Here is a 16,518-nt window from a genome sequence, read left to right as displayed (position 1 = left end):
GATATATAAAATGATGGCATTTTTATGCTATTATGAAGAGTAGAGATAGCAAGGCAGAGGCTGTCAATAAAGATAAAATGAACTCTCATCCAATTATATATGCTATTATGTGTGCTGCCTGAATAATACATGTTTGCAGAACTGGTCAATTCCCATACAATAATCATTCCCATGATGTCTGATTTCAAGCTAGTGATGTAATATTATAACTGTCCATTTGGGAAGAAATGTATACAAAGAGCATAAAATTAGTATGAGCTTGCTTCAGCACACCACAATATGTGGCTTAGCCCACCAGGCATAGATCAAAATGCTGAACTGTGTAGGATAATGCACAAGCAAAGATTAATGATGGATATCAAACAACTCAAGAATTAACCTTGATCCAGTTGACATATTAACACTGTACAGGACTTAAGATGGAGCCTACCATTAGTGAGTCCCTGAGGTCAACCCCAGAACCACACCAAACAACCAAACAAAAATGGAAAATCCTGCACATGACAATATAATATATATTATTATATTAAATGCATAGAAATATCAACTATATGATAATCTTAGGAAATATCCAGCCAAGTGTTCATCATAAGTGGGGTGGATGTCTCTCACTTAAAGCAGCTGATCCTAGTGACAATTATTTCTAGAGCCTGTTTTATATCTCTGTTCCTCAGGCTGTAGATGAAAGGGTTCAGAAAGGGTGTGACTACTGCATACATTATAGAAGCAACTATATCTCTGTCACTAGAATTCTGTAATGAAGAGAAAAAGTATTCACCTGCAACTGTCCCATAGTACAAAGACACCACAAGGAGATGGGAGCCACAAGTGGAAAAGGTTTTTATCAGTCTCTTTGTGGAGGGGGCCTTCAGGGCTGTGCTTCCTATGAGAATATAAGAGCCCATGATGATACTCAGAGGAAGGATAAAAAGCAATCCTCCCTCAGTGAAGATGACTAGTTTATTGAGGGAGATGTCTGAGCAGCTCAGCTTCAGGAGGGCAGTGAGGTCACAGAAGAAGTTGGGGACGATGTTACTGGCACAGAAAGACAGTTGGATCAAGAGGAGGGTGTGCAGCAGGGCATGGACACAGCAGAAGAACCAGGACCCAGCGACTAGGCAGACACAGAGCTCCTCTCTCATGACAGTGATGTAGTGCAGTGGATGACAGATGGCCACATACCTGTCATAGGCCATCACTGCAAGAAGGAAATTGTCCAGGCAGCCAAACAGAATAAAAAAATACATCTGAGAGATGCATCCCTTGTAAGAGATGGAATGCTGCTGAGCCTGGATATTCATCAACACTCTGGGAACTGTAACAGATGAGAAAGAGATGTCTGTGAAGGCCAAGTGACTGAGGAAGAAGTACATGGGGGTGTGGAGGTGAGAGTCCAGCCTGATGAGCAGGATGATGAGCAGGTTCCCCAGCACAGTTGTCAGGTACATGGCCAGGAACAGGGTGAAGAAGACATTCTGCTGCTCTGGTCTGATGGGAAGCCCCAGGAGGAGGAACTCGAACACAGTGCTCTGGTTCTCCAACCTCATGATTCTCTTGTCGCTGGTGGGAATTAGAAAAATGATGAAACACCAAGGAAAATAACTATGATATTATTGTAATCATCTTGTCTATATGATTCTTCTTTGCTTTAGATGCAAGTAATTAATTAGCGTGTATATAAGGCTGAAGAATTTTTCACAATTTAGTTTCTATTTAGTTTCTACTTAAAAGAAGCTTCTTTCAGTAATTCACAAATGATATGAAAAGTTAATTCCTTAACTGTCCTACAATAATAAGAATCCTGCTATTCATAGTCTATATAGCATATTATACCTCATTTTAAATGTATATTTTGGAGGGATTTTTGCTTGTTTTGAAACAGAAATTTATTCCTGTTTTTCTAAATGCTTAATATCAGTAAATATTACTGATGGATTTCATAAAGATATTTTTATTAAGTATGTCATGTGCCTTGCTGAACTTCATACCCACCAATTAGTCACTCCTCCATTCTTAACATCCACAATGCTTCTCTTGATATTTTTTAGTGCATGAATAGAAAATAAACATCTCCTACTCTAACATCAGTGGTATATCTCGCCTTTATATTATTTATATTTATATTAAAAAATCTTTCCAAAGAAACTAAGGTTTCCTAACTCATATTTAGTTATAGTCTTGATACCATCACATACTCATGTTTAAGGACATGAACAATAACAGGGAACAAATAGTCAGGTCTCTGTGTAGGAAATTGTATTTTTAATCAAGAGAGTATCAGTATTTTACTCTGAAATAGGAAATGTACAGTAAGAAATACACATCCATCAACATTACATGAGGAGATATGTTTGTTTGTTTGTTTGTTTGTTTGTTTTTCCAAGCTATTGACACAGCATAGGGAAATGCTAGGGCACTGAGGTGAGAGTGGGTAAGTTGGTGGGGAAGCAACTCCTCATAGAGGCAGGGGGAGGGGGAGAAGGTAGGAGGGAAACTGGCAAGGGGGATGTATTAGTTGGGGGTTCTCTAGAGTCACAGAATGTATGGGGAGTCTCTATATAGTTAGGGAATTTGTTGATGACTTACAGTCTATAGTCCAATTCCCCCAAAATGGGCAGCAGCAGCTGTGGATGGAAGTCCAAGGATCTAGCAGTTGCTCAGTCCCACGAGGCAAGCAGGCAAGGAAGAGTGAGTAAATCTTCCTTCTTCCGATGTCCTTATATATCTCCAGCCAGTGTGTAGCCCAGATTAAAGGCTGTAGATCTCCAGCAGAGAGTGTGGCCCATATTAAAGGTGTGTGCATCCATGCCTTTAATCCCAGATGATCTTGAACTCGGAGATCTCCTTGTCTTAGCCACTATGCTTCAAGATCTCCATACCAAGATCCAGGTCAGAAACTTATATCTCTGAGCCTCCAAATTAGGATCATAGGTGAGCCTTCCAATTCTAGACTGTAGTTCATTCCAGATATAGTCAAGTTTACAACCAGGAATAGCCACTACAGGGGATAACATATGAAATGTAAACAAATTTAAATAATAATAAAAAATAAAAGAAAAATTATAATAATAACTCCAAGAATTAAGAATTATTTACTTTCTTTTCTGCAACACAAACTAGCTCCTCTTGGAAAAAATATAAGAAGAAAATACTGTAAAATCTCATATGTCCAATTTTACTATAATCAAATATAAATAGTTGTGTGGTAATTATTAATTACTTTTTAAAAATGTAAAACACTTTAGGTCAAAAAAAATAATTATTAAAGTCTCAACTGTTCTGATTCCTTCCAAATTACCTTTTACCAAAAGTGTGCAGATCTTCTTTCCAAGGTAACATTAAATTAGCATCGAATGCTGATCTTAGTGATTTGTAAACATTTTCTAATTCAATTTTCACCATGGTCCTACCAGACATGTGTTATTATATTCATTTTAACATTGAATAAGAAAATGTGGTACATTTACACAATGGACTACTACTTTGATATTTTTAAAAAATGAATTAATGAAATATTTAGGCAAATGGCTGGAACTGGAAAATATCGTCCTAAGTGAGGTAACACAAACACAAAAGAGCACACACAGTATGCATTCACTGATAAGTGGATATTAGTCCAGAAGCTTGGAATACCCAAGACACAATTCACAGATCAAATGATGTTCAAGAAGGGGGAAGAACAAAGTATGGATATCCTGCTCCTTCTTAGAAGGGGGAACAAAATACCCACAGAAGGAGATACAGAGAAAAATGTGGAGCAGAGTCTGAGGGAAAGGCCATCCAGAGACTGCCCCACATATACAGTTACAAAACCCAGACACTATTGTGGATGCCCGTAAGCACTTGCTGACTGGAGCCTGATATAGCTGTCACCTGGGATGATATGCTAGTGCATGATAAATACAGAGGAGGACGCTCTCAGCCAGCCATTGGGCTGAGCACAGAATCCCCATTGGAGGAGCTAGAGAAAGGACCCAATGAGCAGAAGGGATTTGCAGCACCATAGAAGGAACAGCAATATGAGCCACCCAATACCCCCAGAGCTCCCAGGGACTAAACCATCCACCAAAGAGTACACATGGAGTTACCCATGGCTCCAGACACATAGACAGCAGAGGATGACCTTGTTGGAAATCAAAGGGAGGAGATGCCGTTGGTCTTGGGAAAGCTCAAAGCTTTAGTGTAGGGGAATACCAGTACAGGGAAGCATGAGTGGGTTGATGGGGGAACAGGAGGAGGAGAGATGGGTTACAAGACTTTTGGGGGAGGACAAGGAAAGGGGACAACATTTGAGATGTAAATAAAGACCATATCTAATTCGAAAAGCAGTAAATAAATAAATTTAGGGCTTCTAAGTCATCTGCAAGCAAGTGTACCAGGTCAAATCACAATGTCTGCTTGACACTGTGCTTTAGTCATTCCTAACAGAAATCACATTTCTCACTCAATGAAGTATCCAAAGGTGCTATACAATGCCCACAATATTTTTTCAAAAGCCCTACAAATGGTGCCACTCATACTTCATACATCATACAGTTCATGAGAGATTTAAAGGTTATAATTTCTTTCAAAGCAATAAATATGTATTTGAGACCAGCAAGATGGTCACAATGCTTCACAACCTGTCAGTCATGACTGCTATCTCCAAAAAATTTACATTATGAATCATAAGAGTAGCAAAGTTACAAAATAGCAAAGAAAATAGTTTTGTAGTTGGGGATTACCAGAACATATGGCACTGTATTAAAGGATTGCAACATTGTGAAAATTATCTACACTGGTTGAGTGGGTAAAGCCACTTGCCACCAAACATAATGGCCTGATTTTGATCCCAAGAACAATGTGGTAAAGGAGAAAACCAACTTCAAGCTGTCCTCTGACCTGCATACCCACTCTGTGACATGACTGCATTCACACACATGCAGAGATTGGGTTGCTAGGAGAGAAAAAATAAACAAATAAATTGAACTTGACCTTAGACAGAGATGTTATGAGAGGTTATATGTCTTAGATGGGCATTGCAAAGAGTCATCTTTCAGGCATTTGCACCTTCACCAGGACACAGGTTATTACCAGGCATGGTTCCCAATAAAAATGGAGATCAGATGCCAGTACAATGGCTCCTCACTAACAGATTCTGTATCACCTCAGGAAGCCAAAGGAAAGCACTCACAAACCCTGACAGGATACTGTAGGTAAGATCTTGCAGGCAGAAGTCAGCCTATGACTGTGAGGTGTGAGAGCAAGTCTGAAAGGCAAGTTTTCTCTGGTTTCTATGTGTTCTTTCCCTACATAACAGTAAACTAATGAGCCACCACCAGCCAAACATTGTATGTGGAGAAAGACAATAATAATTTCTTCTTACTGACTACCATATACCAAACATTGTATTGAATAATTTATTTCATACACTGGTTCATTTATGTCTCAAGATATGTCTGTAACATTTGGCTGGTCACTGTCCTTGAGTACTGAGGAATCTACTTCTAAACAGAACAAGATACTACCACAAAAAAATGTACAGGACCCATACTGGAGATTAGAAACAATTATGGTTTACTGATGCTGATCTCTTATCATAAGAGCTGCATGGTAATGAAATAAATATGGATCCTGTCTGCCCAATGCAGAATTACAACTATTGAAACACTATGAAGGAGATAATTGACTTTTAAAGACCAATCAGAGTCTCAAAACACACCAATAAAATAGACATTTATTGTACATGCACACATACATGCAAACACTTGAGTTGTTGATCTGTGACTTCTTACCAGCTACAGTTGTCCTAAACAAGGGATGGGATCCACAGAGTTATAACAAAAGTGTCATAAATAATATGTAATATTTTACATAAAACATATTAATAATTCTAAAACTCACATGTAGACACTTAAAAAGCAGCACAGCACATTCAAAAATAAATAGCAATTACGTCTCAGAGGGATAAGATCATACTCTGAATATAGACACAGATACATACACAGGAACACAAACACATAGGCACACACACAAGACAACCAAAGTTCAAAGTCAAATATATCATTGAAAAGACATAAAAAATGTCAATACCATACACGTGCCTTGAATCCTCAGGAAACAAAAAAAATATCCATGGTACATACATGGATCCCTACTCAGAACAATTCAGGTCCCCCCTAACCTGTTCCTAATATACATAATGGTGTTCATTCAGTGAATCTTTGAGCCATTTCCACTCACTAGAATATCACATAAACATTACCTCTGAATAATCCAAATGGAAACACACACACACACACACACACACACACATACACACACACACACACACACACACACACACACCACCCCTTTCAATGACATGCAATTATATACCAAATATGATTCATATAAAATGCAAGCACGCATACCCACATGTCTAAAAAACAAGCAAATATAGAAAACAGTTTCAGACTGCTGAATACATATTGTATTCAGAAATTTCACTATCCTCTACTTGATTGTGTCTGCCCATAGATAAAACTGAAGGAGTTAACCAAATGGAAACATGGCAAATATTTTAAATAAAATGAACTGATTTGGACACATATAAATGGCAAACACTCAAGGGCCCAATTCAGACTTGTGTGTTCTGCATCTAGAAAGGAAAAAACTAGTCAGTTACATAACACACACACACACACACACACACACACACACACACACACCATGGGCAAATCTCACAGAGTAAATATATTAACATTTTACAAGCAATAAAATGCCACATTTTACAAGCAATAAAATGCCACATTTTACAAGCAATAAAATATGGAGATAGATAGATAGATAGATAGATAGATAGATAGATAGATAGATAGATAGATAGATAGATAGATAGATAGATAGTACATAGTAGATAGATGATAGATGGATATGCACAGGAAGAGAGAGAAAAAATATACAGAGTTCATATGCAGAGACATACAGATACAAAGACACACCTTGCCTACCAAGAGCTCCCAGCTCCCTCTGACCTCTATCAGTCCTTAGATTACTCAGGCACTAGATAAATAGCCCACATCTCTGAGGCTTTGGATTTTATCAAGAAAAAAATAATCTCCTGGGCTTTCTCTGTGTATCCTTGAGTTATAGATAAATAAGTAGAAGGATACAGAAAGACTTAGGCAGATTCCCAGAGCTCCAGGCTAGGAAAAGAATCAAATAGAATAATTAGCATCAATACAGAATAATTAGCTTCAATTTTTGCCAGACCTTCATGGGGGGTGGGGGGGAAGCTTGCCCAGAGGGCAAGTAGCTGAGCAGGTACTTAACTCTTCACCCAAGAGTAACCTAATTATGTGTGTCAACCATATTAAAGATGCTGTATTAATCACGAACTCACCACAATCACAAAATACCTGATGCAATAAGCTTGTTAAGTCCATGGCTATTTTATCCAGTTTTAGAGCTTTTAGCCCATGAGCAGGTGTCTACATTGTTTCCCACCTGTGATGAAGAAGCACAACATGGTGGGAGTGCATGGGAGAGAAAGGCCTAATTGTGTCATTAACAGGAAGCCCCCGCCCTTGCTATAGACTGCACTTCTTAAAGTTTCCATCACCTTACAGAACAGCCACCCTGGGAAGAAGTCTTTCACATAAACTTCTGAGACCCAGCTAAGGGTCTTAGCTAGATCTCAATCAAATATAGAATCCAATGTCTAGAAAAAAATGAAAAATGACTAAGAGTAAAGTTTATATCTATAAGTGTTCACATTTAAAAAAAATCAGAGAGGGCCCAGTGAGATGGCTCTGGGGTGACATGAACTCAATCTCTGAACCTACATGGTGGAAAGAAATAGCTTATTCCTCAAAGACATCATCTGAACTACACTACCCTCAGAGAGAGAGAGAGAGAGAGAGAGAGAGAGAGAGAGAGAGAGAGAGAGAGAGAGAGAGAATAAATAATGTAAAAATAATTTAAAGATTGTTCTGGAGAGATGGCTCAGTGGGCTAAGAGCACTGGCTGCTTATCCAATAGATCTAGGTTCAAATCTCAGCATCTACATAACAGCTTACAAAACATTATAACTTTGGTTTTGGGGATTCAATGCCTTCTTAACAATGTGGCAAGTAGGCACATAAGTGGTGCACAGGCATACACACAGACAAAGCACTCATTAAATAAAATATTTTTTGTTATTTTAATTCAGACAGATTCCAAACAAATAATCTAATGTTGTATGTCAAGGCTCTAGCAAAATAAAGAGCAAAGCTAAGCCTAGGTATATAACAAAAACAGTAATCATCAAAGTATAATAAATTAATAAAATAGAAATTAAATGAACAATACATGAGCAATTTAGCAAAAAATGTGACAATATGGACACAGCAATATTTTAAATTATATAGTTCTTCCAAGAATTATAATATTAGGGTCTCACTATCAGGTTCTAGAGAGTAACAATAAGACCCTATTGCTGAAGATTCCACACAATTAAAGTCATAGAATATGTAGAAATCCAGGTGCTAATCAGTTGAAAGAAACATACCTACTGGTTAACATTCAAAATATTTGAAGGTGTTATGAAAACTACCAAAGATGGGGTCAGAAAACATCAGTCTTACCCATCTATGAGCTCTGCAAACTCCAATGATAACTGACCTGGTAAGATATGACCAGACTACATGAATGTGTGAAACTCTCAAATAATGAAAACAAGAGTAATTTTATTACACAATAAACATTTTCAAATACAAAATGAAATTGCCAGAGGTTTGTTACTCAGTTATTTTTAGGAAATCTAGGTGCAATAGTGGCATTCATATTATGGGAGTAACTAACCACTTGCTGCTTGAATTTGAGACCCACCCCAAAAAGATAAAACTTCCACCACAATCATTGATAACAAGGATAAGAACTAGTGGATAGGAAGTTCATAATATTGAGAGAAGACCCTACTACTATTATTCTGACAATGGACATAGAAGCCAATTGCCACTAAGTTCTTACATGTATAGTGATGCAGAAATGTGTCTTTCAATTCTCATCAGAGGCACTTCTGTTTTGCAGACCCATAATTGGTCACCGTCCAGAGAATAAGAGACTTCAGAGTGAAAAATATAAATGAGACAACTACATGTTACCCTTTCTTCCACAGGCTCAAAGATGCTAGTGTAAGAATCAAGACTTTCTAGAACTTAAAGAGCATGAAAGCACAACGTATCCAAACATACAGGACACAATGAAAGCAGTACTAGAGAAAAGTTCATAGCACTATGTGCCTTCTTAAAGATATTGGAGAATTATCATATTAAACACTTAAAACACTGAAGGCTCTAGAACAAAATCAAACAAACAAACTCAAGAGAATTGCAAGATAGGAAATAATCAAACTAATGGCTGAAATCAATTAGAAACAAAGAAAAATATGAAAATCAGTGAAACAAAGAGGTGATTATTTGAGCCAATCAACAAGATAGACAACCTTTTAGCCAAATGAACTAAAAGAAAAAGACATAAGCACCATTACTTGCCCTTTTTTATTTGATATATTCTTTGTTTACATTTCAAGTGATTTTCCCTTTCCTGGATCGCCCCCCCCCCAAACGTCCCATAAGCCCTCTTCCCTCCCCCATTCCCAAATCCACCCCTTCCAAGTTCCTTGTCCTGGTATTGCCCTACTCTGCTGCACTGAGCCTTTCCAGGACCAGGGGACACTCCTTCCTTCTTCTTTGGCATCATTTGATATGTGAATTGTGTCTTGGGTATTCCAAGCTTCTAGGATAATATCCATTTATCAGTGAGTGCATACCATGAGTGTTTTTTTTTTTTTGAGACTGTGTTACCTCACTTAGGATTATGTTCTCCAGTTCCACCCACTTGTCTAAGAATTTCATGAATTCATTGTTTCAAATGGCAGAATAGTACTCCATTGTGTATATATACCACATTTTCTGTATCCATTCCTCCTTTGAGGGACATCTGGGTTCTTTCCAGATTCTGGCTATTATAAATAGGGCTGCTATTTATTTAGTGGAGCATGCATCCTTATTATATGCTGTGTAATCCTCTGGGTATATGCCCAGGAGTAGTATAGAGGGGTCCTCCAGAAGTATCATTCCCAGGTTTCTAAGGAACCTCCAGACTGATTTCCAGAGTGGTAGTATCAGCTTCCAACCCCACCAGCAGTGGAGAAGTGTTCCTCTTGCTTCACATTCTTGCCAGTACCTGTTTTCTCCTGATTTTTTGATCTTAGCCATTCTGACTGGTGTGAGGTGAAATCTCAGGGTTGTTTTGATTTGCATTTCCCTGATGAATAAGGATGTTGAACATTTCTTTAGGTGCTTTTCAGCCATTCAGTCAGGTGAGATTCTTTGTTTAGCTCTGTACCCCAATTTTAAGGGGGATATTTGGCTTTCTGGAGTCTACTTTCTTGAGTTCTTTGTATATCTTCGATATAAGCCCTCTGTCTGATGTAGGGTTGGTAAAGATCTTTTCCCAATTTGTTGGTTGCTGTTTTGTCCTTTTGACAATGACCTTTGCCTTACAGAAACTTTGTAGTTTTATGAGGTCCCATTTGTCAATTCTTGATCTTAGAGCATAAGCAATTGGTGTTCTGTTGAGGAAATTTTCCCCTGTGCCCATGTCCTCAAATGTCTTCCCCAGTTCCTTTTGTATTAGTTTCAATTTGTCTAGTCTTATGTGGAGGTTCTTGATGCACTTGGAGTTGAGCTTAGTACAAGGAGATAAGAATGGATCAATTTGCATTCTTTTGCATGCTGACCTCCAGCTGAACCAGCACCATTTGTTGAAAAGGCTATCATTTTTTTCTACTGGATGGTTGTAGTTTCTTTGTCAAAGATCAAGTGACCCTAATTCTGTGAGTTCATTTCCGGGTCTTCAGTTCTATTGCACTGATCCACTTGCCTGTCACTGTACCAATACCATGAAGTTTTTAAGACAATTGCTCTGTAGTATTGCTTGAGGTCGGGGATACTGATTCCCCCAGAAGTTCTATTACTGTTGAGGATAGTTTCAGCTATCCTGGGTTTTTTGTTATTCCAGATGAATTTGAGAATTGCTCTTTCTAAGTCTATGAAGAATTGAATTGGGATTTTGATGAGGATTGCATTGAATCTGTAGATTGCTTTTAGCAAGGTAGCCATTTTTGCTATATAAATCCTGCCAATCCAAGAGCATGGAAGATTTTTTTCCATCTTCTGAGGTCTTCATCGATTTGTTTCTTCAAAGTCTTGAAGTACCTGTCATACAGGTCTTTCACTTGTTTGGTTAGAGTCACCTCAAGATACCTTATATTGTTTGTGGTTATTGTGAAGGGTGTTATTTCCCTAGTTTCTTTCTCAGCCTGTTTATCCTTTGAGTATAAGAAGGCTATTGATTAGCTTGAGTTAATTTTATATCCAGCAAGTTTGCTGAAGTTGTTTATCAGCTGTAGGAGTTCTCTGGTGGAGTTTTTGGGTTGCTTAAGTATACTATCATATCATCTGCAAATGGTGATAGTTTGACTTCTTCCTTTCCAATTTGTATCCCTTTGACCTCCTTGTGTTGTCTAATTTCTCTAGCTAGATCTTCAAGTACTATATTGATTAAATTTGGAGAGAAAGGGCAGCCTTGACTAGTCCCTGATTTTAGTGGGATTGCTTCAAGTTTCTCTCCATTTAGTTTGATGTTTGCTACTGGTTTGCTGTATATTGCTTTTATTATGTTTAGGTATGGGCCTTGTATTTCTGTTATTTCCAAGACCTTTTATATAAAAGGATGATGAATTTTATCAAATGCTTTTTCAGCATCTAATGAAATGACCATATGGTTCTTTTCTTTGAGTTTGTTTATGTAGTGGATGGCATTTGATAGATTTCCATATATTGAACCATCCCTGCATCCCTGGGATGAAGCCTACTTGATCATGGTGAATGATCATTTTGATGTGTTCTTGGATTAGGTTGGCAAGAATTTTATTGAGTATTTTTACATCGATATTCATCAAAACGTCTAAGGTTCCCTTTTTCATTGGATCTTTGTGTGGTTTTGGTATCAGTGGAATTGTGGCTTCATAGAGCGAGTTAGGTAACATTCCTTCTGTTTCTATTTTGTGGAAAAGTGTGAAGAGTATTGGCATTAGGTCTCCTTTGAATGTCTGATAGAATTCAGCACTAATGCCTGCCCTTTTTAATGGGGCAGCTCAGAGCCACATGGTTTTAGTGAAGAATTCTATGAAACCACAGTCACCCTGAAAGCACACAAAGACTCAACAAATAAAGGGAACTTCTAATCAATTTCTCTTATAAACATTATACTATACATTCTCTTATAAACAAAAATACTCCATAAAATACTTCCACACCTCGAACTAGAAAGTGTCACCCTGAGTGAGGTAACCCAATCACAAAAGAACAAAAATGGCATGCACTCAATGATAAGTGGATGTTAGCTCAAAAGCTGAAAATAAATGATATATAATTCACAGACTACAGGAAGCTCAAGAAGGAGGACTGATGTGGGGGTGCTTTGGTTCCTCTTAGAAAGGGAACAAATGGAGACAATAATGGAGATATAATGGAGACAAAGTGTGGAGCAGAGACTGAAGGAAAGGCCACCCAGAGACTGACCTACCTGGGGATTTGTCCCGCAAACAGTCACCAAACCCTGACATGTTTATGGTCTAGAAGAAGTGAATACCAAAAGGAGCCTATTCTGGTTGTCTCCAGAGGGGTCCTCCCAGAGCCTTACACATACAGAGGCAGATGGTAGCAGCCAACCATTGGACTGAGCATAGGGTCCCCAAGGGAGGAGTTGGAGAGTGGACTAGAGGAGATGAAGGGGCTTACAGTCATGGGAAGAACAATGAAGTTGGCCACCAGATGCCCCAGGACTCCCAAGGATTAAACCATCAACTAAGAGGTATACATGGTTCCAGCCAGAAGTGTGGCAGAGGAATGCCTTGTGAGGCATCAGTGGGAGGAGAGTTCCTTTGTCCTGTGAAGGTTCAATAGATGTCTTAACAAAGGGAAATCGAGGGGAAGGGTGGTGGGAGTAGGTCGGGTGAAGGGGCATATACTTGGAGGCAAGGGGTGGGAGGAGGGGTTGGGAGTTTTCGGGGAGGGGGAAAACTGGGAAAGGTTTTAGAATTTGAAATGTAAAAGGTTATATTCAGTAAAAAAAAAAAAAATACTTCCAAACCAAATCCACAAACACTTCATAGACAACATCTGTAAAGATAAAGTAGGCTTCATCACAAGGATGCAGGGATGATTCAATATACATCAACGTAATCCACCATATAAACAAACTGAAAGAAAAAAATCCCATAATTATCTCACTGAACACTGAAAAAGCCTGAGATAAAATCCAACAGCCCTTAATTGTAAAGGTAGTAGAGAAATCAAGGATACAGGGCACATACATAAACATAATCAAAGCAATATACAGCAAGGTAATAGCCAACACCAAACTGAATGGAAATCATTGCCACTAAAATCAGAGGCAAGACTGCCCACTCTCTCCCTATATACTCAATATGCTATAAGAAGGTCTAGCCGGAGCAAAAAGACAACTAAGGAAATTATGGGGATACAAATAGTAATGGAAGAAGTCAAAGTATCCCTATTTGGGAATTATAGGATGGTATACATGAGCAAATCCAAAACTTCTACCAGAGAACTCCTACAGCTGACAATCACCTTCAGAAAAGTGGCTGGATACAATATTAATTCAAAGAAACTATAAGCCTTTCTTTATACAAATGATAAACAGACCAGGTCAAGAGAGAAGCAACAACTTTTACAATAGCCATGAATAATATAAAATATCCAGGTGTAACTCCAAGCAAGAGAATGATCAAGTAAGACAAAAACTTCAAGTCCCAGAAGAAAGATTTTAAGAGAGGTATCAGAAGAAGTAAAGATTTTCCATGCTCAATGATTGATAGGATTAACATAGTGAAAATGGTCATCTTTCTTATGATATATTCTTTATTTACATTTCAAGAGATTTTCCCTTTCCTAGATCCCCCCTCCCCAAAGGTCCCATAAGCCCTTTTCCCTCCCCCTGTTCCACAATCCATGCCTTCCCAATTCCTTGTCCTGGTATTCCACAACACTGCTGCACTGAGCTTTCCCAGGACCGGGGGCCACTCCTTCCTTCTTCTTGGGCATCATTTGATATGTGCATTGTGTCTTGGGTATTCCAAGCTTCAAGACTAATATCCATTTATCAGTGGGTGCATACCATGAGTGTTTTTTTGAGACTGGGTTACCTCACTTAGCATGATGTTCTCCAGTTCCATCCATTTGTCTAAGAATTTCATGAATTCATTGTTTCAAATGGCTGAATAGTACTCCATTGTGTATATATACCACATTTTCTGTATCCATTCCTCCACTGAGGGACATCTGGGTTCTTTCCATCTTCTGGCTATTATAAATAGGGCTGCTATGAACATAGTGAAGCATGTATCCTCATTACATCCTAGGAAATCCTCTGGGTATATGCCCAGAAGTGGTATAACGGGGTCCTCCAGAAGTGTCATTCCCAGTTTTCTGAGGAACTACCAGACTGATTTCCAGAGTGGTAGTACCAGCTTGCAGCCCCGCCAGCAGTGGAGGAGTGTACTCTTCAAACTATTTCACAAAATAGACACAGAAGGAACATTACCCAACTCATTCTATGAAGCCACAATTTCACTGATACCAAAACCACACAAACATCCAATGAAAAAAGAGAACCTTAGACCAATTTCCTTTATGAATATCAGTGCAAAAATACTCAATAAAATTCTTGCCAACCAAATCCAAGAACACATCAAAACAATCATTCACCATGATTAAGTAGTCTTCATCCCAGGGATGCAGGGATGGTTCAATATACGGAAATCCATCAATGTAATCCAATACATAAACAAACTCAAAGAAAAAAACACATGGTCATTGCATTAGATGCTGAAAAAGCATTTGACAAAATTCAGCATCCTTTCATTTTAAAGGTCTTGGAAAGAACAGGAATACAAGGCCCATACCTAAACATAATAAAAGCAATATACAGCAAACCAGTAGCTAACATCAAACTAAATGGAGAGAAACTTGAAGCAATCCCACTAAAATCAGGGACTAGACAAGGCTGCCCTCTCTCTATATTTAATCAATATAGTACTTGAAGATCTAGCTAGAGGAATTAGGCAACACAAGGAGGTCAAAGGGATACAAATTGGAAAGGAAGAAGTCAAACTCACTATTTGCAGATGATATGATAGTATACTTAAGCAACCCAAAAAAACTCCACCAGTGAACTCCTACAGCTGAAAATGGCCATCTTACCAAAAAGTAATCTACAGTTTGAATGGTATCTCCATCAAAATTCCAATGCAATTTTAATAGCCATTGTAAGAGCAATTCTCAACTTTATGTGGGAAACCTAAAAATTCAGGATAGCCAAACAAAAAAAAGAACTTAGGGAAGAATCTCAATCCCTGACCTCAAGCTGTACTATAGAGCAATGGTCATATAAACTGCATGATAATGGCACAGAAATCTCATAAACCACCCACCTATGGATACTTAATTTTTAATAAAGAAGCCAAACTACACAATGGACAAAGGAAGCATCTTCAACAAATGGTGCTGGTCTAACTAGATATCCATATATAAAATAATGAAAATAGATTTATATTTACATCCTGCACAAAACTCCAAGTCCAAGTGGATGAAGGATCTCAACATAAAACCAGATACACTTAATCTCATAGAAGAGAAATTTGGAAATACCCTTAAGTGCATTGGTATAAGAGATGTTTTCTTGAACAGAACACCAATGGCTCAGGCTCTAAGATCAATAATTGGTAAATGAGACCTCATAATACTACAAATTTTCTATAAGCCAAAGAACACGGCCAATAGGACAAATGGGCAGCCTACAAATTGGGAAAGGATCTTCAGCAACACCTCATCTGCCATAGGGCTAATATCAAAAATGTATGAAGAACTTAAGTTAGACACTGACAACCCAATTAAGCCATTGAGTACAGAGCTAAACAGATAATTCTCAACAGAGGAATCTTGAATGGCCAAGAAACACTTAAAGAAATGTTCACCATTTTTATTCATCACTTAAATGCAACTAAAAATAACTCTGAGATTCCACTTTACACACATCAGAATGCCTAAGGTCAAAAACTCATGAACAGCACATGTTGGTGAGGTTTGGAACTAGGGGAACTTTGCTCCATTGCTTGTAGGACTGTAATGTATACAATCAATCTACTAATCAATTAGGTGGTTTCTCAAAAAAAAAAAAAACCAAGAAACAGTACTACATCAAGATCCAACTATGCCACTCCTGGGCATATACCCAAAAAATGTTTTACAATCTCATAAGGACATTTGCTTAACTATGTTTGTAGCAGCTTTACATGTAATTACTAGGAACTGAAAACAGCCAACTGTCTCTCAACTGAAAAATGGATACAGAAAATGCAGTTCATTTACACAATAGAATATTGACTACTCATCTACTAAAAACAAGGACATCATGAAAGTTGGA

The 16,518-nt window shown here is 38.1% G+C and overlaps 1 protein-coding gene across 1 annotated transcript; it reads right to left on the bottom strand.

Moving 5' to 3' along the window:
• Positions 1-608: 608 nt before the first annotated feature.
• LOC127684135 (olfactory receptor 1J4-like) lies at positions 609-1,547 on the bottom strand. The gene has a single exon (XM_052181101.1). It carries the CDS (start codon positions 1,545-1,547, stop codon positions 609-611), a length of 939 nt encoding a protein of 312 aa, XP_052037061.1.
• Positions 1,548-16,518: the final 14,971 nt, after the last annotated feature.

The sequence above is a fragment of the Apodemus sylvaticus genome, chromosome 5, assembly GCF_947179515.1.
Source record: "Apodemus sylvaticus chromosome 5, mApoSyl1.1, whole genome shotgun sequence".
In the NCBI taxonomy this organism is placed as follows: Eukaryota; Metazoa; Chordata; class Mammalia; order Rodentia; family Muridae; genus Apodemus; species Apodemus sylvaticus.
The sequence above is the reverse complement of the archived record's forward strand: the minus strand, read 5'-3'. Positions and strand labels throughout refer to the sequence as shown.